At 43.4% G+C, this 27082-nt stretch overlaps 1 protein-coding gene across 4 annotated transcripts in view; it reads right to left on the reverse strand.

Annotated features, from left to right (window-relative positions):
* ECI2 (enoyl-CoA delta isomerase 2) overlaps positions 1-27082 on the reverse strand; it is a 379316-nt gene that overhangs the window by 230771 nt on the left and 121463 nt on the right. For all 4 annotated transcript variants that reach the window (XM_085607188.1, XM_085607189.1, XM_085607185.1 and 1 more), the window contains exon 5: positions 2633-2702. In XM_085607188.1, the coding sequence (XP_085463314.1) occupies positions 2633-2702 (70 nt within the window). The remainder of the gene's footprint in view (positions 1-2632; positions 2703-27082) is intronic.

Consider the following 27082-nt stretch of genomic DNA (forward strand, 5'->3'; position numbering starts at 1 on the left):
GGTTTGGAATACTGTAGTATGAAGCATGTGTCCTCATGTGTGGAATGATGGCTCATTCATGTTCTGGTGTGTGGCGGTGCTGCAGTGTGACGGCTGTGGCCCGTTGTGTCCCTCTTTGGGCCTGAGACGTAAAATAAAGCAGATTGAAGCATACCTTTGTGCATTCATTACTTAACAGAAGTGGAGAAGAGGTCTCAGTCCATGGGAACCCAAGCAGCAGTGCTGGGGTTATCAAGTAACAGAATAAAACAAAGAAAGTGACTGCATAGAATTGGGAGTATTATCGGAACTTGCTTGAAGGGAAAGCATTAAAGAAGAAACCCAACCACCTTCCGTGTACACTAATGGACTACGGTACAGATTCGAATGCTGTGCTGGAACAAACTTACCATTACAAGACGCAAATCCTTCAAAATTCCAGGGAGGTGGTGTGTATGACGATATCTAGCGCCGAGGTCGGACACAGGAGCACCGAGGGAGCCGAGAGCAGGGGGAGGGGAAGAGCACCAGCCGGGCCGTGTGGATGGGGATGACGCCATGACTGCATAGAATTGGGAGTATTATCGGAACTTGCTTGAAGGGAAAGCATTAAAGAAGAAACCCAACCACCCTCCGTGTACACTTATGGACTACGGTACAGATTGGAATGCTGTGCTGGAACAAACTTACCATTACAAGACGCACATCCTTCAAAATTCCAGGGAGGAGGTGTGTACGACGATATCTAGCGCCGAGGTCGGACACAGGAGCACCGAGGGAGCCGAGAGCAGGGGGAGGGGACGAGCACCAGCCGGGCCGTGTGGACGGAATTGACGCCATGAACACCACCATCTTTCTCCGAGGTCAAGCAGAAATGCCTCGGAGAAACGCAGCGTCATTTTCAGATTCAGGGGCGTGTTTTTCTTTCTCTCCTCTTCCCATTGGCTGGAATATTTACTTTCCAGAGGAGAGAAAGAAATTAGAATACACGCCCCCGAATCCGAAAAAGACGGGGCTTAAATGGACAGACGCACCTCTCCTCCAATGGCTGGCCTCCGTTTAGGAAGCCAGCCAATGGAGAAGAGGGGCGGGTTCATGCCCCATACTAGAAAACGTTAAATCTCGCCAAGCGAGACTGCGCAAGCGCAGCCTACGCAGGCCGAGACCTAAAAACGGACTGTGGTAGCAATAACGTAAACAGCTTGAAAACAGATAATTCCTGTTTTTCCCACATTCAGGGACAGTTTAAACTCTACTTGAAGACCGGGAAGAAATTTGAAAAACTGGTACAGTGGATCATGGATGAGCAACTTTTTAAACTCTTAGAGGGGTGTTAAAGAAATAGGAAGGAACTTTATATAGATGATAACTATTCAAGAATGAAGCTTTTATTTATGTTAGGAACTAGTTATTGGTCAGATTTGACATCTTGAATGTTGTGGAAATAAAATTAAATATTACTATGGATTCTTGGTTATGTTTTGATGCAACTAATTTTCTAATAAACTATGATCAGAACAAGCACGACCAAAGCCAAAAAGACTGACGTTTGTAAGCTAGTGCAAAGGTTATTTTTAATGTCACAAACGTGAAGTGAAAAACATGCTGCCACTTAAATGTGACCACTATACACTTGCAATAAAAATGTCCATTTAAACAACATTAACTGATGTGGCTATTTTACTAGAGATGCTTTTTAAATAACAAGTCTTTCACTTGTGCCATGCAAATTATTATCATTTTTTTTGAAGGAGACAAGGCTAACTAAAGACCTAACCAAGCACTCAAATCGCAAGCAGCTACAATGTGACTTGCATACTTATAACATCAACTTTAAAAATGAGATGGAAAATAAACCGCTATCTAACGGTGAACGTGAAGTGCAGGCAAAACAGAAAAAGGTTATTTAAATATTTAAAAATATATAAAAGGACATATTGGACCAGCTTTGTCGTTGAAGAGAAGGAAACTATTCCTAGACGGATGTAAACAATGTGCATAGGCTTTTTTTTATTTAAGAAGCCACTCGCAATGAAGGGTACTAATAGATACTGTCTGCCTCATGCTATATGATGTCGTGGGAGGAAGCATTATGAAACAGACAGTTTAACAGACCAATAGATGAAGCCTGCTCACCAAAAGCCCCTTTATTTATTGATATTGAGTATGATTTGCTTGCAGAAAAACTATAGTTTGGTGAAAAGGCTAAATAGAAAGCTAGATAAATACTACATGGAGAAAATGGAAAACAGTATATGTGGCAATGTGTGCGTAACATAGAACTATCATGGTTAATACAGATAATATGTATGGAAAAATGTAGAAATTATCCTTTTCTAGGAGTTATACTGTACAATCTAGTAGGCATTATAACGGTTGCTGATTAAACAGTGATAGACCATGTTCAAAACAACGTTAGGAATGGAAATGAAAGTGCTTTTTGTTTTTTTAAATAAAGCATTCCTATACACTAGCCAGTGCCATCTCAATATAAGCGTCTAGAAAAATAAGAAATCCCAGTCACTTACTGTATGAACAAATGTTTATCATAGGGCGAGTACAACTGCCCTGTTTTTAAAGATGACAAATGACGATAAACCCAGACATCCTAGGAAACTGAAAAACAGCCACAAATGTCCCATAATATTAGTACCTGTTAGAACAGCCAGAACCGAGCCGTCTTTGCCAGCTTCATCAAGTGCCTGAGTTAGTTCATTATACATCTAAGAAAAAAAAAACAAGGAAAGAATGCACAGAGGTTCATTTGGAAATAACGATAACTGTTTATAGTATTTTTAATGTTTCAATGAAACATATATACATAATACTTTTATGTAGTAACAGGGAAACGCATACACAATTAAGGTTACATAGGTATCAATCGTATAGAAATATTATTATAAGTTCGCATATGAGGCTTTCGGAGGAGGAGTTAGGTTCACAGAAGGAAAAGTAGGTTTATTCGGGACAAATACTGGTGTAGTGAGGTGGTGCTGGTGGGGTGGAAGAGTTTCAGTGTTGTGTGAGAGCGACAGATGACTGAGTCATAGTGAAAATGGGTGCAGGGCGTGATGTGCGTAATCTTTGCTTAATTTATATTGACGTTTCAATACAAGCTTCAACCCCCTAAGGAGTTGCTAATGACATGCACAAAAGACATCGCTGAAGACATCACACACTGTATGACATCAACTCCACATTTAAGTAAATGCAGCACCAAGAACTACCCTACGCCAACAGGTAGGGCTATTTTATAAGTGAAAAATGTCTTCTTCAGCGACTGATGTTTGTCTCATTCGAGGATGGGCAAGTGGATGAATGACAGAACTGGCCAACAGTTGGATGAACCAGTGACAGTGCATAGAATACTTCATGGGCGAGTGCACAGACGGATGAATGGGCGAGTGCACGGAATAGGGTGTGATAAAGCATTTGTAATTAATGGGAGAGGAAGGACATGGATTGATTCAAAGTGAAGTGCATGAATAAATAGACAAAAGATGGATGCAGACAGGTTGCACCAAACGTACCGGCTGAATCCTCAAATAGCATTAGTGCAAAAGTTATGAATAAACCAATAATCAATACCATAACGCAATACATAAAGAATAGCCACTAATATTAGAGAAAAAAATATTGTGCAAATGCTGCCTTCATACAATATGTGATGATTTTTCAACACTATGGCAATACAAGCATTAAGGAGCGAGCACCACTGTGCACAAAGAATGCCCACAATGTCTACAAGCATTGTCAAAGCCAATATGTTTCGACTAAGCGAGATCTATTGGCTTTGTCAATGTTTCCACAATGTAAGCATGCATTGGCAAAGCCAATAGTTTTCGACTATGTGAGATCTATTGGCTTTGTTAATGTTTTTTTTACATTTGTCCCACATGGCTTAATGTAAAGAAAAAAAGTTCAGTGACGGTGCTCTAATTTTCAGCCAAGCTGCACAGCAGCGACCGTGACCTGTTAACTTTAAAACTGTGGAGCCAGGTTGGAGTCTTGGCGTCAGATCAATATCCTGTGATACTGAGGCAATGGCATAATCTCCCCATGCCTAAAAACCAAAGAAGCATTGGCAGAGCCAATAGGTCTCGGCAAGCCGAGATGTATGGCCGTTGTCAATGGTGTTGTCTTTTAGCCATGTATTCTTGGGTGGCTATTTAGCCGTAGTTTAATTGGTTAAAACATCCATTGTTAAACCTGGAATTGCTGCTTACCTATTATGGGGTCTAACGGCTTGTGTTTAGCGACAATGGCACAACCATAAGCAATAAAGAATGAACACATACTGAATATCAAATTAAAACAATAAATATATTGAAGCAACACACGAATAAGTCAGGACAATCATGAGGCGACAAGCTGTAGCTGATGAAACCAAAGTATATATTGTGGCCAATCACTGCATTGTACGTCAGTTGCGACAGTAATGGTACACCGGTCTCTGAGCGGTTAATGACTGTGGTAACATTTATTTAACCTTAACCTCAGTCTGCGCATGGTCTGCTTTTGGGGCACAAAAGAAGCAATGTGTGACACAAATGTAGTTTAAAACCTAAATAAAATAAGTTGCATTTTAGCACATTTTAAGTAACCTGTAGCACTGTCCCTCTCTCACAGCGTGGCAGCCAACTCAGAGGGGCTGTCTTCTGTCAGACAAAGCTGTTCTCCATCCTAGGCGGTAAGAGGTTAAGTTGAGACAAGGAGTGTCCGCCCTTCTTTAGGTCGAGCCTGAGTCAGCGCACATGCGCTGCTCTACTAGACTTGTTGTAGTGGAGTATGTAAGAGAAGTCCCGCCCACTCTCCACACATTTTTCATTGGCCTGTGTCATTGTCCTTCGTAAACACTGGCTTGCGATTTGTTGTTAGGGTTGTTAGTCCCTCCTTGGTACCGCCTTGTCTGCATTGGTAAACACCCATAGCGACTGGTCCCTTTACTTCGGATGCGACACGGCATGTCTTATTTAGTTTGCAAGCACTCTTTTCTTTAATGGTTTTCTCCTACTGCGGGCACGGCGTGCTTTCCCCACCATGCCCACTTTCCCTTTCAAGCAGCCTGGGACAATGGCGGCCGAGGTATCGCATTTATAAGAGTTTGAGCTATTGCCATTGTAAATGACAACTGCTTAAACTCTCGTAAATACGAGATCTATTTTATTGCAAATGCTTGTTTTATTCCTGTTTGCAACAATGTTATGGGTAAAACTGATGAACACACAATAAATAAGCTGGTAAGTGCCTTGGTGAAATATTGCTCCAGATTTTGCGATCATAGTGTAATTTAAGGTGCCAGGGCTGTGTGTAATCTGAAAGTATCAGGATAAATTATTGGCACCTAGGCTCGGCCACTGGAGTCAATAACAGTAACTATATAAGACCTACACTCGTTATTTATAACACCATGGACATATACTGTGGCAGGATGATACACAAACTTCACAAATAAAAGTGCCCTATAAAAAGAGCTCACTTAAAAGATGAGCAACTTAGTATGACTTTTAACACTGTAACGATCTAGTAGGATAGCAGGGTAGGCTAGAGAAACTGCTACAGATATAGAATTGTCAGATGTCTGGTTGGAGCAACCAACCTTTTTATCTGTCTCTGGTTGATGACATGAGTGGGAAACAAAAACACTTGTTATGTACTGTACTGTGAAGCACAACTCTTGCAGTATGCGCTATTTACTGGTCCTCCTAAGCAGCAGGCTTGCTCAGAGAAAGTGTAACAATACAGCCTTGTAGATACTTATTTGTAGACTGGAGGTCTCTGATCACATTTCGCTTATTTGACTTAGGTTTTCAACTTTGAGGTCGATAATTGGCTTAATGGACTATAACCCATATTATTTGCAGTTCAATTACGATACTGCAAGGCATGGGGGAAAAGTTATATATTAAAGCACGCCCTGAGTGTAGGGATTCCATATGACCTAAAGCACACCATGTCTTCTTTAGAGATGCAGATGCAGGGCCATGGGTCTCAGTGGAAACAAAAGTAAGCTTCTGCAAGCCGATAATTCGAGCTACCAGATTTGGCACAGAACACGGGAAAATATTTCAAAAGAGCATTAATCACCACTTATAGCACATAGGCTCGTGTTTCTTTACTAAGCGCTATTTGTGCAGCATACACAGCGGCACACATAATACGGTGTGAGCTTGTGGCAAAGCACAGGCTGCACAGCAGAACCAGGGTTGTGTTTGCGTTATTTTTACTGACCTGAAAATGCAATAAATGCATTTTCTCATGAACACTGGCACAATCCACTTCCTTTAGAATCCTGGCAATATTTTCTTTGTTTATTTATAGAAGGGAACAGTAAGGGGTTGGGGTGCCATCTGGTGTGGGAGCAGTGGACAGAAGTCAAAGCCAGAGTGCGCTGTAGCTAGGGAGGGGCTATTGGGTGGGACAGCAATAAAGGATTTGTAGATCATGGGGGTTAAATGGCCTTTACAAAGATAGCCAATGTAAACAAATAGGAACCCCCTGATTAAATATACTGTTCTCAGGGCAGGGAAACGAAATAATGTATAAACAAACTCCTTGAGCAACTATGATTAACAACACATTATATATTTTGATCAACAGACACAATACTTGAAATTAGTTTTATATCTTTCATTATAAACACATGACCCTATTATATAAAAAACATCAGGATACACAAGTAGTGAATAATTAATAGTATAACATCAAATAAAACTACACACAATATTCATACAGTCACTAACATACAACATGACATCGTTGACAGCGATTTAGAGTACAGGTGCACGCAATTACATGATCAGAAATACATTTTTAAATACAAATTAATGTCACCACAACATCATCATTAAAAAACAATAATACGTGGCTTCAGAATGTTGATGAATCTTCATCTACGCAAGTTTCGGCACCAAGCGCCTTGATCAGGAAAGCCCCACTAGGAACTGCAGGGATACCTTGTCTCAAACGTCCAGAATAATAACTTTATACATCTTACATAGAAAGGTTCACATCATAACAGGAGCACGTAGGGTCCAGTAGCGGGTTGCTCAAAATGCATAGAGCATACAATAAATATTGTACACTCCAGTGTTTTGGGAATTCCCCGATCAATTCTGAGTGATACCGAAGATAAATCGCAAGCAAATATTAAAATCACGTGGCAGGATTGAACCGATGAGCATTTGAGGATTAAGCTGCATAACGTCCGTCTGTGACAATTTAGAAAATTGCCATAAAAAGATAAGGGCTGACGGGGTGGGAGAAGCAACCTGTAATAAGTAATTTGGCAAACAAACAGAAAAGATCAAGTCTGCTTCCCAGCTGTTTATGGACCACTTTGTTAAAATGTAAAATCTGAATCCTCTCGTTTTCTAATTAAGCTGTGCTTCATCCATTTTCACCCCTGTCCTGTTTTCAGCCTGGCTCTATCCTTGACACCGCATCTATATAAACATTGGTAAAGAATCTAGGTTGGGGCATTGTAGGCTGTGTAAACATTCAGAGTCAGTGCAAAAGAACAGACTGGCAATCTGTTCTAAGGTTTTCAGGCAATGGTTACTCCTCAAGTAAAGTCCACTCAGATAGCATATCTTGTTGTTCAGCCTTAGGACGTAGCAATTGCATAAGACACCAAGGCTGTCGATTCTTGCCGTTACCTCATTTGTGTGTTTTTCCCAAAGCTCTATTTACCTCTGGGCGTCTCTTGTCTGTGATCTCTTGCTATAAAAACCCATGTAACCATCGTTCAGTGTGCTCTCTCCTTGGGTATCATGATGGTACTTGTCGGATGGAGACCCATTCATGAGCTCTTAATAAATGACCTATGGTTGGACTTCGCTCAAGTGTCGATTTCTCCTTACTTGTTAAGAACCCGTGGCGAAGTGGTGACCCTGCACCAGCAGATTATTAATTAATCCGTTCCACAAATTGGTGCCCAACAAGGGGCCCCATCAAGGGCTTGCAGTCATACCAGGGGAGGATATCGGGTCGGTAAGACAAACTTCGCTGAGGGGCGCCCCACCTGAAAAGACTAGTGTTGCTCATGGTCCAAGGTGATTTTTCAGCTTTCCGACTCTGATCTTCCTGGTGGCTGCTTGCCTTGACTGGGGCCTTCGGACTGTCGTTTTTGGATCAGGGAGGATCGACAGGTGGGAGCTGAAGACTACACACAAGGTAAATCTGTACTGAACCGGTTCATATGGTTAGGATTTGCTTAGTATTTGCTTGATTTGGTATTTGTCTGGTATCTGCTTGAAATCTGTTTTGGAACCTGCTATTTGTTTTGGCCAACATTTTTTCTTACAAGTAACGTGAGAATGTTTTTTAATTCTCTCTGTTTATAAGTTTTTTATATCTTGTATAACATGCCTGTACTTAGCACCCTTTGGAAGTTTTGTTGTTGCTGCTGCGATATGCAGAGCATTTTGGAAGCAAGTTAGCCGGCACCACCAGAAGGTACGCCAAAGTTTGAGATGTACATCAAATATGGTATTTGTCCCATTATGTATAATGCATTGTGGAACAAATATACAAAAGGGGATCCCCAGTTGCAATGCCGTTAGAGGGAACAATGGACCCTCACAAACTCGAGTATTTAGAGAAACAATTATTTTTAAAGAAAGTTAGGCCAGCTATGTTTGACAGTTTGCGTATGTGGAGGAAAGAAGTGAAGGAGGGGCAGCTCAAGGCAGAGAAGGTACAAAGGAAACAGGAAAGGAAGACAGAGTATCAGAAGTATAAGGAATTGAAGGATAAGGAAGTTCAGGGAAAAAAGGAATGTTTAGATAGAAAGCATAGATTATTAACATCAAAGGAATATATAGGTTAGACCAACAGTAGCAGTTCAGGTCCACCAAGAAGATGTGGATTCAGATACTGATGGATTACTGATCGAACGACTCCCGCCCCAATATGTACCCTTAACACCCCTTCCCCATGGACCACCAAATGTTGTTCCCCTGTACCCCCGGTTCCCCCTCCTTTGCCCACGGTTGTCTAAATCCCTATTTTCCAACCAGTACCGGTACATTCCTTACCCCCTCTAACCCAGGCCACTACGCCCCCAACCCAGGCCTCTCCACCTCCACCTCAGGCCACTGCACCTGAAATGACTGATGATCCCGTACTTCCTGTATCTGTCTCCACCCCTCGAATTCTTCGTTCTACTGTACCCCAGTTTCGTCAGGACGCGATAAGGTTGATGGTATTGAATTGGTTGAGTGATCTAGAAATGGAGGTAGGAGAAATGATAGATCAGATACAGGATTTTTCTGAGGGCGAGCTTCTTTGTCTCATAAATAAGCTTTCTCATCAACTTATGGTTCAATGGGAGATGCCTACAGGGCAGAATGGCCCAGATGATGTTAGAGCTATTAAATCGACAGTGTCAGATAGGGGCCTTCCCTGTGAGTAGAGTTAATACTGCCATAACAACGATAATTGGATACCTTAATGAAATCTCTTTCTCTCCCCGAATAAGACCTGTGAGGGAAGCTGCACCACAATTTATTCCCGCAAGAGGGCATGCAGATAATGATGACCCTAGTCCTGATGCTAGAGCCCATTTTTGTATAATTGGATATATACGCCCTGGAAAAGGACGGATGTACTCACTTTAAAAGCCTCCTTACTAGACATACGGAAAAATCCTAGAGGATTTTATGATGAAGTACAGGCAGCTATTGATTCTTGTGTTATGACGCTAGCTGACATTAATATGTTTTTCAACATGCTCTTACTGCAGGATATGTGGCGACTCAACCGGAATTAGAATCATGTGGTTGAGTTAGGAGGAGATTGGACAGCAATAATAGCAACTGAAGCTGATAGGAAGCCTGGTAAAAAAAAAACAATTAGAACATTTTGTAGGATGGCAACTTATTACTTTACTGTGAGGAAACAGAGTTGAGAGAAAGTAACAAGATAATAGTCCCTCAATATCCTGTTATTTTTCAGGTAAAGTTAATACACCTGTGGGATTTTCTGGCATCCATGTTCAAAGCCCTATTTCACAACAACTGAATGTTAGTACAAGGGTCTCCAACATTTTCTGTAACAAAAGTCACTAGTGATGAAAAAGTGAAAAAGTGACCACCCCATCCAAAGAGTGTCAGTAGTGATCACATTGGTGCATTAGCCAGGGTTTTCAGCAGTAATAGGAAAAAAGGCTTTGACAATGTGAACTGAAATATTACATGGGTACTAGATACAAACAATAGCTGCAATACTCCCTTGCGCCAAGATATAATTATGAGTAATAAATATCTCCAACTGAAATAATAGCTGTAAGTACATTTTCAAAATGTCAACTATTTTTCTGTAGACATCTGGTTAGGAGTGTGAAAATACAAAAGAAATGTTGTCTTGAATGCATGAGTTTTATTTTTAAAATACAGGTTGGACTGCACAATGAGCGACTCACAGGTACCTTCTAGGCGAACTTGACAAATACATTTTCAAATCTGGTAATATCCTCATTCAAGCCTCTGAAAACCACCTCACCTTCTTTGAGCACCATTTCAGTACCTTATCCTACCTACTTTCTAAACCTCCCTCTAACCCTTCAGCCTCCCAATCACAGGTTGACCCTCTGTCCTCTCTCCCTCCTACTCGAACCCCTCTTCTCACAGACACTGCAACCACCAATGAAGTCTCCCAATCCCAGACTTTAAATCTCCTTATCGCGTTAGCAACCTTCCCTCCTACTGATTCACCAATAGCACACTCAGCCACCCAAACTATCTCTCCTCCACTTGATTTTTCACCACCTTACTCTAATTCCTCCCTTTTATCTTCTACTTCCTCCCAGCCCCCTAATTTCGACCCCCCCTACAGCTGAACTATTGACACCAACCTCTTCCTCTCTAAATGACCTGCCCCAACATAACCAGGTTGTTAGCCCTCCTCACTCTCCCCACACACTCTTACCTTCTCTTGACTCTCATTCTGCTCCAGTGAATGCTCTTTCTAACCTCGCTTCCCCCCCTTCGTCCATCAACCTGAACACCTCTCTCTACCCACCACCTGGGCTCCCACCCTACCCACACCCCAGAACCTACCCACACCCCAGAACCCACCCACACCCCAGACCTCTTGCCCAGACTAACACGGAACATTCTCCTCTCCCCCCTGACCTCCCAGCCTCCGTCCCTATCTCTCTTATAACCCAGACACTTTCTAATATAGAACTCCATCTCGCTAACCTGTCATTTGAACCCACATCACTCAGAAAAGACTTCAATTCCTTCTCCTAACTTAACCGCCCCAATCATTCGACTTCCCTGGGTTCTGACCAACCTAACACTACATACCCCCTTCAATGGAATACTACTCCCCTCTGTAACGGTACACAGAACATCCAGCGCCTCGAGCCATCTCTCCTCTGATCTCCCTGACCTCCACAACTCTTGCCCCCCTAACTCCCTGGTTACAGACCCTCCTGTCCCTAACGCACCCATCCCCGTGATCCTTGGGACCCGTGATCCTTGGGACTAGCAGAGTCCCAGCTTCCCCAGCCTCACCCAGACTACCTCCTCAACTTACCACTACCCTTTCTTGCCCCCCCCAAACCACCCCAAAACCCCTTACCTGCATGCTGGTTAACTACAGTTCTGCTACCCGACACGCGACTGAAATATCGGAAACCATCCTTAGCGAATCCATCGACATTGCCTTTCTAACTGAAACCTGGCTCAATGATCACTCTTCTTCCATTCTTGACCTGCTCTCTCCCCCTGGCTACCCCATCCTCAGAAAAGATAGACCTGTCACAATTGGAGGTGGTCTTGCCATAATCTATAAAAACGAACTCCAACTGTCAATCATGAAGAACTCCGATCATACTACTTTTGAATACCTTGGTGCGAAACTTAAGAGTGCAGGGTTTCCTGCCAATTTGGCTACACAATATCTACCATCCTCCTGGTGACGCTCTTCCCTTTGTTGAGGAATTGTCCGACCTTCTTACCCAATCCTCGCTTTCCAACTCTAAAAACCTCTTCCTCGTTGACTTTAACCTCCATTGGAACAAAAAGGATGATCCTATGGTTAACCTCCTCACTGATCTGCTTGATATCAGTGACCTGAAACAACTCTGCCATTTACATACACACTCCAAAGGAGCCACTCTTGACTTTATCATTACAAGCACCGATCTGGCCTCCCTTTCCAACATTGTTCCCATCGACTGGTCTGACCATCACTTTATCCTCTTCACGATCACCAACGCGATGCTACTCCCTCCCCCCCAAACCCATCAAACATAGGAAATTGACTAGAAATCTTCATCTTATTACCCCGGGCGAACTTGAGACCAATGTCAAAGCACAACTTTGACTTTCACCTCTCCCCCAAAATGCCAATGACCTCACCGAACATTTTAATAAATCCGTCATTGAGGTCCTTGACCTAATTGCCCCAGCCAAACTAAAACTACAGAAAAGCACCCCCTCCAAATCCTGGTTTAATGCCGATCTCAACAATGAGAGACGCTCACTTAGGTCGACCGAACGCTTTTGGAGGCAAAACCCATCCCCATCAAATCTCGCCCTCCTCAGATCCGCTAGGTCCAACTATAAAAAAAAACACATCCTCAATGTTAAGGCATCCTTCTTTCGTTCACAACTGGACCGGGCCAATAATAGACCTAGGCAACTAAACAGCATTGTTAAAAACCAAACAGCCTCAGCCCCCATCCCTCCCAAGGTGATGGCCACTATCGAGAGATGTGAAGAAATTGCTAACTACTTCTCTGAAGCAATCTCCAAAATTGATCAATCCTTCGTCTTAACTCCCCTCCCACATAGCCTACTACCGCCCTATGACATTTCCTCCAAATCCCCCTCCTCTTAACGCTTCCTCCAGACGCTTCATCTCTTCCTCTTGTCGTTTCCGCGCCTGAACCCAACCCCACCAAACTTGAGCAAAAAAACAATGCTTCCTGGCATAACTTCTATCCAGTTACCAAGCGTGAAGTCCTTAAGGTCATTACCAGACTTAAACCATCCTCTCACGCCACAGACCCTCTCCCTGCCAACCTTGTCCAAGATTTAAAACACATCATTACCCCTTATTGGACCTCTATCATCAACTCCTCCTTTGCCACGGGTTGTGTCCCTGTCTCCCTCCAACTTGGACAAATGACTCCCATCCTCAAAAATACTGCTGCTGAACCTAATGACCTAAATAATCTTTGCCCTATCTCTAACCTTCCTCTTCTCTCTAAAGCCCTTGAAAAATGTGCCCTGCTCCAATTAGATAAACACATTGACACATTCAATCTGTTGGACTCTTTACAATCAGGCTTCAGAAAGGGCTGTAGTACTGAAACGGTCATGCTCAATATAATTGATGACATCCATCACTCCCCCGACAAGGACGAGTCCTCCCTTCTCATTCTCCTTGATCTCTCTTCTGCTTTCGATACTGTTAACCACTCTACCTTACTTAACACTCTTAAAGATCGTTTTGGCCTCAACGGCTCTGTCCTCAAATGGTTCACCTCCCTTTTCCAACACAGAACCCAGCAAATTGAAATTCACAACTGCCTTTCCAAACCTATGCCCGTCTCCCTGGGTGTCACCCAGGTTTCTATTCTCTCCCCCTCTCTATTCAACCTCTTCAAGGAACCCCACACCCTTATTCTTAAGCAAGCGGGAATCAATTACCACCTCTATGCCGATGACACTCACCTTTTTATAAGATTCAATCCCGTTCTGACGTTCTTCACCTCAATGACGCCTTGACTAAGATTCATTCCTGTTTCTACTACAACCACCTCAAACTCAACCCTAAAACAACTGAAATCATTATTTTCTCCCCTAAAAACAACTCGCTCCCCATTCAATCTTGGATTTCTGACCTTACAGCTCTCAACTGCTCTCTCATCATATCCAACTCAGTTAAATCCCTCGGAATTAACATGGACCAGAACCTTACTCTTATCACCCACATAAAAGATTCAGCCAAAAGCGCTCTCTTCACTTTCCATCACCTCAAGAAGATAAAACCTTTCATTCCCGCTGATGACTTTAAATTAGTCTTCCAATCACTGGTCCTGTCGAAAATCGACTATGGTAATGCTATTCTCTCTGGAACACCTAAAGTCCACTTAGCCCCAATCAAATCTGTGCTTAAGCTCGCTGCTAGGCTCATTACCGACTTCAAACGGTTCGATCACATCTCCCCTGCCCTCAATTGGCTTCCCATTGAAGGCATATCTACTTACAAGACCGCTTGCATTACACACAAAGCCCTGCATCTAAACACCCCGCTATACCTCTCAGATAAACTCCACAATGCGGGCTGCTCTAGAGAGATGAGGAGCTCCAACACTCTCGTTCTTGTCCCTCCTCTGTTAAACAAGAAATCCACAGGCTCCTTCTCCGGAAATGCGCCTACCAACTAGAATTCCCTCCCTAAAGAACTTCGTTGCAACCCCTCCTATTTCAGCTTCAAAAAAGAACTCAAACTACACCTCCTCACCAACTACTGGGGTCCTTAACCCCTTCATCGGGCACTTATCCCAACCCTGCTTCCTACTGTTTAGGGTCCCCCCTACTGATCTCCGGACTCCTTTTCTCCCTCTCCTTTCACACCTTCCTTTTTTCTACTACCTCTCTCCCACTAATGCCTCTCATAGGCCCTGCTTAGACCTACTTGGTATTTCCTTACCCAAACCCATCCACAGCCTCCCCTCATTCTTTCATCCTACTCCTCCTTCTCTATCCATTCCTTTTCACGCTAGCTTAACTTCGCATGACTTGCTGTAGCCTATTGGTTTTGAATGCTACCTCATTGTTCTTTTGCTTTATTTCAATATCTACTCATTAAACCAACGTAAAGCGCTCTGATAACCTTGGGTCCAGCCAGCGCTATATAAAACCTTTTAATTAAATAAATAAATAAATACCTGGTGATCTACTGGTAGCTCACAAGCCACTCATTGGAGACATAGCAATGCAGCAGAAGGTTGCAAACAGACTACAGTGAAATTATTGCATCACTTAGCCTCCTCGGGATAATACTGTAATTGGAAAAAGATACTTTATCAACAGAAGGTTACCTATTTAGGTCTCCTCCTGTCGAAGGGGGGTAAGACGCTACACCAACATAGGATATAATTGGTGCAGAACTTGCAGAAACCACTGACTCAATTTAATATCGGTGCATTTATTACTAAATTTTTAACTAATTGCAAAACCCCTGCTTGCTTTAATATGCCGCTTCCTTGGACTAATCAGTGTCAAGCTGTCTTTTTGCAATTGAAAAATGCTTTATGTAATACTTCTGCTTTAGGTAAATCCTGATTGTTACAAATTTGTGCATGCAAAAGATAAGTGCAGCCTGGCACGGTCCCATGTAGGAAGGAATAAGTCATCTGCATATTTCTCCTCCACATTGGACCCCACTGCAATAAAGAAAAATGAAATGTATATTTAAGGTCACAGTTTGACAGTTATGGTACCACATTTAGTGGATATCTAAAAAAAAAAGAAATTCAGACCCAGCACCTACCAGTACGATATTAACAGGGTATGAGTTAACACTTTTTGCTCCAAACATTACTCTAAAATGCTGTAACATTTTGAATCCAGCCACTGTACTGCCCCTTTCGGAGTCCCAACAAGATGAGAAGCATGATTGCATATTTATTATTGAAAAGGAGACTAAGGGATGGGTAGACCTGACAGATACCCCTATATCTGACCCACTAGGGGAACTGTTCGTGGATGGTTCATGTTACTAACTACCTGATAGCTCTAGTACAGCGGCCTATACAGTTACTCCCTTGAAATCTGTGGTTGAGTTGTACAAAATACAACAAATGTCAGAGCAATCTATGGAGCTGACAGCTTTGACTAAAGCCTGTGAATTAAGTAAAGATTTGACTGTAAATATCAATATGTATACCTTTGGAGTAGCCCACTCATTCGGACGACTCTGGAAACAAAGGCTTTTTGACTTTGCATAGTGAGAAGATACAGTATGGGGAATAACTAGTAAAGTTACTGGATACCTTGATGTTACCAAAAAGAGTTGCTATTGTTAAAAGTTTTGTCCACAAGAAATATTATAGACGAGGTAATACAGGGAAATACTTTTGCCAATTAAACAGCTAAACGAACAGCCTATTTAAAGTATAATTTAATGTATATTGTAGGGACAGCTAGATGGACACCTGAAGTGACTATGTTTGATCAGACTCTAGATTGCATTAGGGAAGTACAGGAAGAAGCTACAGAGGAAGAGAAGGAACAGTGTAAAAGATATGGGTGTCAGGATGCGACAGGATGTTGGATAGATCTGTCAGGAAAGCAAAGATGAATGCTTTCAAATTGTTATGTGAATGCTGTTGTTACCATGGCCCACAGTTCAGCCCACATCAGTGCTAAAGGAATAGTGGCCACGTCAGATCATGTATGATTCAATAATCTGATTTCCAGGGTGGCAGAGTTCTATGTCAAGAGGTGTATGATGTGCCATACTTATAGCACAGGAAAAGGTACCCCATTTCAACAGGATATTTTGCACCCCCAGATCTGCCCTTCGAGCTCTTGCAACCAGATGAGATCAAGGACAATCTGACATTGAATGTACCTTTCTTGTTGATTACTGTGTTGACTAAAGATTTGCATTTAATCCATTCACAGGTGAAAGCCAGTCTCTCTCCCAGTCTCAAAGGTCCAGGTCACAAGTTGAGGCCTAGAGACTGTGTATTTACCCAACAGTTTCAGAGGAAGTCCAGCCTTGAGCCATGATAGAAGGGTCCAGTGCAAGTTCTCCTCACCACTCAGACTGCTGTTAAGTGCACACGGCACAGACACTGGATCCATGCCAGTGATGTGGCGAAAGCAAGCGCCACTCCCTTTGCCATATGATCAGTGGATAACAAGAAGAATCCCTGATTTTGAATATGATCTGATCTCTCAGCAAGTGCCTTTTGGGGATGGTGATCTTTTTGAAACATGGTGAAGTGGTGTCATTGGAACAATAACTTGATTCCATCATGCCTGACCCAGATGGACAGATTCTGTTTGAACATCCTGACATTGTTCAGCCCTGATACAAAATGCAGACAAGGGCCGAAAATAACTATAGACTTTGATTGAAGAAACTATCTCTGGAGAGGTAGCAACCCATGCCGGTGGTCAAGACTGCCAACGTCCGAGCCGGTACATAAGCTTGCCAGTGAGGCTTTGAAGCAAAAGACACTTGGGACTTAATGCTCTCTGATAGTGTAGTGAGGGAATTTTGAGAGAATTGAGATTATATTGCTCTGTTTCTGGCTGATCGTTACGCTACTCTTTGTTACCTTGGCAATCAAACATCAAATACTACAGTAAGAGGAAGGAAGGTTAAGAAATATACAGGTTGAATATAAAAGATCAGTATAGGGAATAGAGTTAGGTGTTCTTCTGAAATATGTATTTGTATATAGATTAGGTTGAAATAGGTAGAGTTGTCGATCTGCCATTAAGGCTCTTTGGGAAGGTGTTTTTATTAGAAGGAATAGGAGTACTTGCCCTGAATGCCCCCGCTAAAAGCTGACAGTTTTGGATTAAAAGGAGAAAAATAGGGATATTTGTATGTTTTCTATTGTTAGTATTGGGATTTTTGTTTGGGTATATTTTGGAGGCTTGAAACATATAACCCTATTCATAGCCTAGTGCCCCCTACTCCTACCACATCTGAACATTATCACTTCACCTTGTCCTCTTTCAAGAATTCACACTGCCAAATATATAAGCACAATACATTTGTTCAATATTTACATAAAACGCCCTTAATGTTAATTGAGCCTCACAAAAGCTTCACCAAATAGCTGCAGAAATACATCAGGAAAAAGGAACATGGACTTGGTCAGAATGGTTTTGGGGTATGTTTTTTCTACTTTGGGCTGGAAAATATTGATGGGAATAGTAATTATAGGAGCCATCATTCTAACTTGCTGCTGCTGCATTCAATGTGCCCCTATGATATGCACCACTTTTATAAATGTTTGCAGTAGTATTAAACCCACCCCAATCAATGTTCATGAATTAAAATAGAGACACGATTATGCACACTGAAATTCATGAATTAATTAATATACGCGATTAATACATGTACCCCTTTAGAATAGATTCAGCACAGCTGAAAAGGGAGAACTGTCAAAATGTAAAATCTAAATTCTCTCGTTTTTAGGTCTCGGCTATCGAAAGCAGCGCATGCGCTGCTCTCGGCATTCGAGAGCTTCTTGGAATCGATACAGATTCTGAGATGAAGTCCCGCCCATCTTTTTCATTGGCCAGCGTCATCTTTAATGCAAAACACTGGCTTTTGATTGTAAAGGAGGCTTTTTAGTCCCTCCTTGTTGCCGCCTTGTCTCCTTTTGGCCACGCCCACCGAGATTTGATCTTTTACCGGCGGCGTGACTCACTCTCCTTTATTACTCCCGACGCACTTTTTTGTTTGCATTCTGCTTTGGCAAAGGCAGCCGCGTGTTTATTTCCGCATCGTGCTTTCACTTTAAGTGAAAGTGCGATGCGAAAATAAACACAAGGCTGCCTTTGCGGTACCGCGCTTGTTTTCCTTGTCCGACTGATGTGAGCGACGATTGGAGAACTGGGTTTCGTGCGGGTAAGTGCATAAAAACACCCTTTTTTATATAGCAATATTATCAGTTGGCGGTACCGAGCTAGAAATAATGCCATGATTCTTGTATAGTGTGGTGAATAGATCTAGCTATAAATTGCAGGTAGTGGAGTCACTCCGGCTGGAGTGTGCCATGGCCCCTTATTTACATAAGGGGTGACCATCTTTAAAGTCCTCCCCAGTTGATAGCAAGGGGTCCGTAAACTGGGGGCAGTTGCAGTACTACTCCTGGCTCCCAGTACAGGATGAAGGACACATCCATAGCCCTGGAAGATGAAGGTGCCCACAGTGCATGGTGTACTGGCACGAATGAGGAGGTCTCGCTTATGCCTTGCCTGGTGCATGATTTGTACCGATCTGTATACATTCATGGCCCATGCCAGAATAGTCTTGCATATGTTCAAGATATTAATTCTGGGTGCCCGCTGGTTGTAGGTGTAATGGCGCGGGCTCGATTTCTCGTGAGACTTTCCTTACTAGGGTTAATTTGGTGCCACCGGACGTAGATTCCCGCTGTGCCCACTCTCATTCCTGTGATTTCTTGGCAGTTTGCGTCCTGCCGTGCTGGTGCACGTTTGAGCGCTCCCCAGCATGTCTAATTTCGCCATGAGAAGCCTACTTTGCCTAATGGTACCTTGAAGCTGCACCACCTTGCCTGCTCTCATGTCTGACTCTGCTGAGGGCATGCCTCGGCTGCATAGACGCAGTGTGCATGACATGCTGACGAGCGAGCTGCGCTCATAAGAGCCCTGGCAGTTCATCTGTTCTTGTGTATTCACCGGAGCATCAAGCTCTCCCTAACCTCGGCTGCGCCTCTTAGCCCCACCCCCAAACCTTTAAACTGCATGTTGAGTCATTCCATGTTGCGCCTAATGACCTCCTGGATACTGCTGTGCAGATCTTCTAGCTCCGGGAATTATCTCGCCGACATGTTTTACCAGTGCACCTTCATTCATACTATTTCCTCACCGAGCATCTCTGATCACGACACTTCCATTTTGGTTCTAACCCGCACTACTCTTCCAGTGCACTTTTTGGCATTTTCCCAGTTCAGTTGAGCCGATCGTGTTTTCCTGGTAAGCGAATTCCTAGTTAATTGCGTTTTTTTTAGTCCCAGTTGATGCCCTGTATATTAATGTAAGCTGGCATTGTGGTGGCACGGACCTCTTTGAAATGCTCCAGCCTCTGCATCGGGCTTTCTGGCGACATGTGTACTTGCACCTGGCTAAGAATACTTCTCGCCCATTGATCGCGGATTAGTGCATCCATTCGCTGCCTAAACTGCTGCAGATCTGCCTACTCCACATCGCCTTCGCACCCCCTCCTCCCTACCATACACTAATTGAGAGGCTGTTGGACGCTAGCCTAGACCTTTCCAGTCAGTACAGTGTGCAGGTGTTGTCTCGACTTGTAGCCGAGCTGCCAAAACCACAACCTGCGGCGCTTTCTCGGAGCGGAAAGCACTTTGTCTGGCCACATGTGAGCTTCGTCAGTGTTCGTCCTTGAAATAACCTGCCTGAATGTCTTGTGCAAGGCCAGGTATGTCTGGCACCTATCCGCATCGACTGCAGCTCCGGGTGAGTGAGGGAAGTTGTAAATGTTCAAGAAATCGGACCCCCACTAAGACTATTTCCTAAGTAGTACAAGGTGACTCTTTTACAGATTGTCTGGTTGTGACAACAGTAATTCCAAAAGCAGTGGCGTGCTGTTAAAAGATTGTGTTTAGTAGCCAGGTTCACACTGGTCTTGGTGAATTGGTTACTGTGGTCTGTGGAGTGTTGGATACCCCCACAGTGTTAGTCTGAGCGCCAGTGGAGTCACTTACAAACTAGGTAGCTCAGTAAATCTTGAGGTGAAATGTCCCATGTGGAGCTGCCTAGTTTCTTGGTGTTCATGGCAAAGCTGGTGCATTGCTTCCCCACATGTCCTCCTGCTGCATCGTAGTAAATCCTGTGAAATTAAAGTTGAGATGGCAAAGCTGGTGCATTGCTTCCCCACATGTCCTCCTGCTGTATCATAGTAAATACTGTGAAATTAAAGTTGAGACCTTGACTTTACAGCTTCAGCCTTCCTAGTCCAACATACCTGAACTATTATCTCGGCAAAGGCCAACAATAACCATTTTGCTAAACCTGTATGAATAGTTTCACTCTTCCTATAGGAATTCATGCTCTGAAATTGATGCGAGTTAACTTTAAAAAGTCTTTCCTTCCTTGACTGTAAACAAAGTGTGCCATTGTGAACACACTGTTCTGTCTTTCAGGTGGAATAACTGAATGCTGAAAGGTAGTTACAGTCCAGTTTTATTTGATTCCAGAGTTTGAACAAATCACTCTTATTGGCTGTTGGGTTGGCGAGTTCCATATTATAGGCTGAGCTCTCTTCCCATCACAGATCAGTCTTTTCGCCGACCTCAGACCTATGTTAATAGGTTTCTAGTTATTTTTGTCTTGATGCTTCCCACTGTGATCTGTTAATATTTCTGCTTCCTTTTTTTAAGAAACTATTTTTAGTTTAATCTAAAGAATTACGTATATAATGTGCAGGTGTTTAAAGAATACAACGTCGCTAATGTCACTACACATTCCAAAGAAAAATTCTAAGGGTTTCTGTTGCATCAAAGGAAAAGGTCAAATTCCTACCGAAAGAGAAGGAAGAGACCATTCTAGCACAATCGTTGCAGACTCATATAAAATCAACATTCATGTTGTCGCACCTTTTATATCTGTTACGATTTCTAACTCCTTACAATCATGTAAGCAGACCCACACTTGCTGCAAGAACTAATTGAGCTGGGGTGATGCCAACTCGTCACTCTTCCAAATCAATATATAGGTACAAACCACATAGTCAACAGTTACATCAAGGGCATTGAGCAAGTTGCTCCAGAATGGTTGCTATTAATTCTTCCATGGTGTAGAGATTTTTTTTTGGGGGGGGGGGTCCTTCTAGACTATAGATTTGGACACTTGTGGCAGCTTATTCCAGATAACCGCCCCACATTTTTAATAATTTTTTTATGCCTGTCTCTAGATTGAGAGAGTTCTGACCACATAAAGTAAATATGGCTTGATGGTTTATCTATCCATCTAGCGCTATATTGATCTGTCTCTTCTCTTCCCCCACTCCTTCTCTTCAACCATTATTAAGTTAAAGCCATTTGCTTTGCTATACAATACCATTAGCAAAGCCAATGGCTTTAACTTACTCAAAGGCGAGACCTATTGCATTTTCAATGCTTGTTTAATTAAGCTGTGCTTCATCCATTTTCACCCCTGTCCTGTTTTCAACCTGTCTCTATCCTTGACACCGCATCTGTATAAACATTGGTAAAGAATCTAGGTTGGGGCATTGTAGGCTGTGTAAACATGCAGAGTCAGCGCAAAAGAAAAGAACCGACTGGCAATCTGCTAGAGGGTTTTCAGGCAATGGTTAATCCTCAAGTAAAGTCTACTCAGATAGCATATCTTGTTGTTAGGTCTTAGGACGTGGCAATTGCACAAGATACCGAGGCTGTCGATTCTTGCCATTACCTCATTTGTGTGTGTTTTCCAAAGCTCTATTTACCTCTGGGAGTCCCTTGTTTGTGATCTCTTGCTATAAAAACCCATGTAACTATTGTTCAGTGTGCTCTCTCCTTGGGTATCTTGATGGTACTTGTCGGATGGGGACCCATTCATGAATGCTTAATAAATGACCTATGGTTTGACTTCACTCCAGTGTCTATTCCTCCCTACTTGTTAAGAACCTGTGGCGAAGTGGTGACTGTTCACCAGCAGATTATTAATTAATCTGTTCCACAACTTCACAGCACGTTTGTGGAAGCAATGTGTGCATGATATTATGATTACATTAATTTTCATGAAAGCGTTCTAGAAGCAGCCCAAGAGCACGTTAAAAAACAAATGGCAAACAATGTGGCTCTCTGCAGATACCGGGAGCTTCAAAGGAAGGCATTAAACTGGGGGCTATCTTCATGCCAGTCTGGTTAGGGGCAGCCACGCTGCACTAGTAAAATCTGCTTCCCCAAGTCATCACTGTCTTAATGGGGCACAAAAAAGAAAGTAACCATAAACACAAGAATACCGACTTTGAATTTATAAGCTCCCTTCATGTGTGAGGCACTCATTTTCGACCAGCCTTGACAAAAAAGTAAAAAAGTAAAGTATGGTAAAAGGTGCCGAAAAATAACACGCATCAAACTCTACAGATCAAGATAATACCATGTAGATCATTCTCAAAACCAATTAATCTTGCCTTAGAGATCAATTGTTCTGCAAATGTGTTTTTTCTATGTCGTACAGCATCAAAACAGATGTTGTGCAGAATGAAGTAAAGATAAAATTAAACAAGCATTGGCAAAGCCAATAGGTCTCGCAGTGGCTTTGTTTTTTTTTTATTTCCCGATACGAGTGGCTTTGTAAATGATATTAAAAAGTTGGCACAAAAGTCTTTTTTGGGGGCAGCAGTAACACAGAGGACTACGGAAGTAGTAGATTTGTTAGGGGGGCTGTATTGCAAACGGAGTGGCCGGGGAAACCTGGGGTCAGATCCCAGCACGCTGAGTTGACCAAATTGTGTGATGTTAGGCAAATCACTGTGATATTTGCTAAAAGTTAAGGGCACCGGACAAACTCAAATGTTTGTACCCTCAAATGAAGGTCAGGGCATTTAGAAGGTGCGGTCCATTGAATGTAAGCTTATGTTTAGGAATTATACATTTTATTAAACTATTAATTTTGCCAGCGGTTGCAAGCTTGTGTGTTACACAGAAATGCTTTCCAGGCTCGGCTCGTGCTGTAGCTTTTGGGATCAAGTTAGCTCTCCCACATCTACAACAATCCTGTGATTGTGTTGTGCTTTTGAAGTGGGGTAGGTAAACATTGGACATACGATTGTGTTGGATACTTACATATTTATATGTTCTAGTAAAATTGTTACGCGAAGAAAATATTTGTGGAACAACTTCCGAACATGTTAATTGTCTAACTAAAACAGGTATATGAATAAAGAAATGAATAAACGCACTGCCAAGCTTTGCCGATGTTTTTCTTTTCTTATGACATGGTGGTTGGGGGAGGTCAGCAACAATGATGGGAGGATGGGGGAAATAGAAAATGACGGGAGGGTGGGGGTGATTGAAAAGAACAACAGGAGGGTGGGGATGATTGAAAACAATGACAGAAGGGTGCGGGTGATTAAAAACAATAATGGGAGAGTGAGGATTGAAATCAGTCTTGTATAAACTCACCACAAGCAGATGCTGAGAGGGATTGTGTGCAAATAACCGATGATCACGTAAAGCGGTCCAATATGTTCGGATCGAATTGGTGCTATATAAAACTGCAAAATAAATTTAATAAAAGCCTTGCCAAAGCTTTGCCAATGTTATTTTCTAGTGAGGTGGGAGGACAGTAAGAAACATTGGGAGGCTATCTGGGAACATGAAGGGCAGCAGGAGGGGGAAGGAAAGAGCAAGGTGGGTGGAGGCAATGGATTGCCGGAGGAGGGTGATTGGGGGCGGGAGAAACAAGAATGCCATAGGGGCAGGCGCGCAACACCCATTGGGCTCACCGGGCTTCAGCCCCCCCCCACCCCCCCCTAGTGTGTGACAGCCCGGCTGAGACAGCCTCGCGGGCTGGCGTCCGTCTAATTGCAGCCGCACCAGAGTACTTCACGGGTCTTTAAAAGACCATTTACTCGTTAATGAGGCTTTTGTTGTGTTTTCACCCCTTCTTACAGCCACTCTGCCTATGGCTGGAAGACTTAGCCCCCCCGAAATCTTTTTCAGCCCCCCCCCCCGAAATTTGGCTCTAGTTGCCCGCCTGTATAGGGGGACCGTCCGGACGTGTTTAGCGGGCGCATCTATGGGAAGTTAATGACCGCTTTTTGGGGGGGTTCATTGACATACAGCCGCCATGATCTACTGGCACTTAGACCCAAATCTTGTAATCCCAACTTGAATTGGGATTTGAGTTGCCGCCATCCTTTATTGTGCACCACCTGTCAATTTTGTCTGAGCCATGCCCCTAGAGGGCTACACCCTCGCCTCAGAGGGGCGATTAGTTCTAACGCTCGTCCACTGATTAAAGCTGGCCTGATTAACAGTCGGTCATTGGTAAAACACTACCAGGATATTTTTGACCTTATCCTAGACCAACATTTCGACCTTCTGTTTATCACGGAGACCTGGATGAATGATTCTTCCAATCCTATTGTTCAGATGGCGATCCCAACAGGCTATACTATCTGCCGAGCTGATCGCCTGTGTGGCAGGGGGGGTGGTGTGGCCATTATTCACAGAGATGTCTGGGGGGTGACTTTGGGGAATAATCTCTCGCTAGACCAGAGTGAACTCCTTGACTTCTCTATTGTTCTATCGGCCCACTCTACGCTGGCAGGTACCTTAGTTTATAGGCCACCTGGCTACGCTGGTCCTTTTCTTAGTGGTCTTGGTGAGGTGCTGGTTTCCCGTGCACTCCGCTTCTCACAATATCTTTTCTTGGGAGATGTTAATATTCACCTTGACCAGCAGGATTTGAGTGATACTCAAGTCTTCCTAGATGCAGTTGATCTCGCGCAGCTTACCCAATGGGTTAGCTCTCCTACCCATTGTGGCGGTCACATTCTAGACCCTATCTGCTCAAATTTTCCTATCTTTATGGAAAACCTGCTTCCAGTCTCTTGGTCGGATCATTTCCTCTCTTGCTTCGCTTGGTCGGTGAGTGAAGGGGCAGTTGACCAACAGGTCAATTCCCGTCCTCCATCTGCTAAAATTGACCCTATAGCTTTTCGGCTTTGTTTAGATAAATCTAGGGTGATCCTTCCGACTGATTTGAAAGGGGCCCTTGCTTGCTTTTTGGGGTGGATTGGGCGAGCTGTGGATAGTCTTTCTCCCATGTCCTGCCGGCGTCGCCATAGAGATTCTCCCTCTCAACCTTGGTTTTCCCCTAACTTGAAATTGCTGAAACAACAGTGTAAAAAGCTTGAACGCATTTGGCGTTCCGCCTTCTGCCCCTTAGCTAAGAAGGCGCTGAGAGATGTCCAGAAGACTTATCATCAGGCCATTCGCCAGGCGGAAAGCCTTTACTTTACTAAGCGGATTGAGGCCGCTAGTAATAACTCCAAAGAAATTTTTTCAAATGTTCAGAGTTTCATGGCCCCTGAAGCTATGGCCACCAAACTCCCTGTTTCTGCGTCTTGGTGGGGTAAGCTATCTGACTTTTTTGCTGACAAGATTTTGTCCATTCAGGCGACGTTCGCCTGTCATAGTGGACCCCCAGTTGTAGGTCCTACTCCAGCGGTGCTATTTTCCTCTTTTTCTCCTGTGGACCTCTCGGAGTCCTTCAAATTATTGCAATCTTTAAGGTCAGGGTCTCCGTCAGATCCGTGCCCGGCCAGGCTTTTGGCCTCTATTGCCGAGACAGTCAATCCCGACGTAAATTCACTTGTTGATTTGTCCCTCACGGAGCCTGTTGTTCCATTGGACTGGAAACAAGCCAAAATCTTTCCGTTGCTAAAAAAACCATCCCTTGATACCGGCAACCCCGCCAACTATCGCCCAATTTCTCTTCTTCCGTGTCTGGCAAAAATTTGTGAAAAGGTAGTCAACAGACTGTTGACTGCTTTCGTTGAGAAATCGAGGATTCTCCATCCAGCCCAATCGGGTTTTAGAGCCTCCCATAGCACTGAGTCGGCCCTGGTTGAGGTCTCGGAAGCTATCCGCGAGTGTCTGGATTCGGGGGGGAAGTGCAGCCCTTATCCTTTTGGATCTGTCGGCTGCTTTCGACACCGTGCCGCATACGATGTTGTTGTCTCGGCTTGCTGATATCGGCGTCACAGGTCAGGCCTGGAAATGGCTGAAATCTTTTCTCTCTCTGCGGTCTCAACAGGTCTGGCTCCCGCCTTTTGCGTCCCATCCTCAGCCTGTGACTACCGGTGTACCTCAGCGCTCCTCGTTGAGTCCTCTACTTTTTAATATCTATGTCACACCTCTTGTTCAACTGGCGGAGGAATGTGGGGCAAAAGTTGTTGCATACGCCGATGATACTCAGCTCCTGTTCACATGGGGTAATTCCGATTTTTCTACTACCAGAGTACAGGGCTGTTTATCTGCAGTTTTTGAGTGGCTATCTGGCGCGCAATTAAAATGCAATGAGGAGAAGACGGAAATTTTACTTTATGGTAAATTTCCTCCCCATTTTAGAGACTCTCTCTGGCCCCCAGCTTATCCCTCTCCTTCTTGCACTGGCCTTCCAGTTAAAAACTTGGGGGTTTCGTTTGACGAGCAATTGTCCTTTCAGCCCCAGATTAAAAAACTTACAGGCTGCTGCTTTGGGATTCTCAGATCTCTGAGAAAGTTTTTACCTTTACTACCTAGATCAGCTAAGGAAACAGTGGTCCGGGCTTTGATCCTCTCTCGCCTTGACTATGCTAATGGTCTATATATTGGCCTTCCCGATTATTT

The sequence above is a fragment of the Triturus cristatus genome, chromosome 5_2 (genome assembly GCF_964204655.1).
Source record: "Triturus cristatus chromosome 5_2, aTriCri1.1, whole genome shotgun sequence".
NCBI classification, from domain to species: domain Eukaryota; kingdom Metazoa; phylum Chordata; class Amphibia; order Caudata; family Salamandridae; genus Triturus; species Triturus cristatus.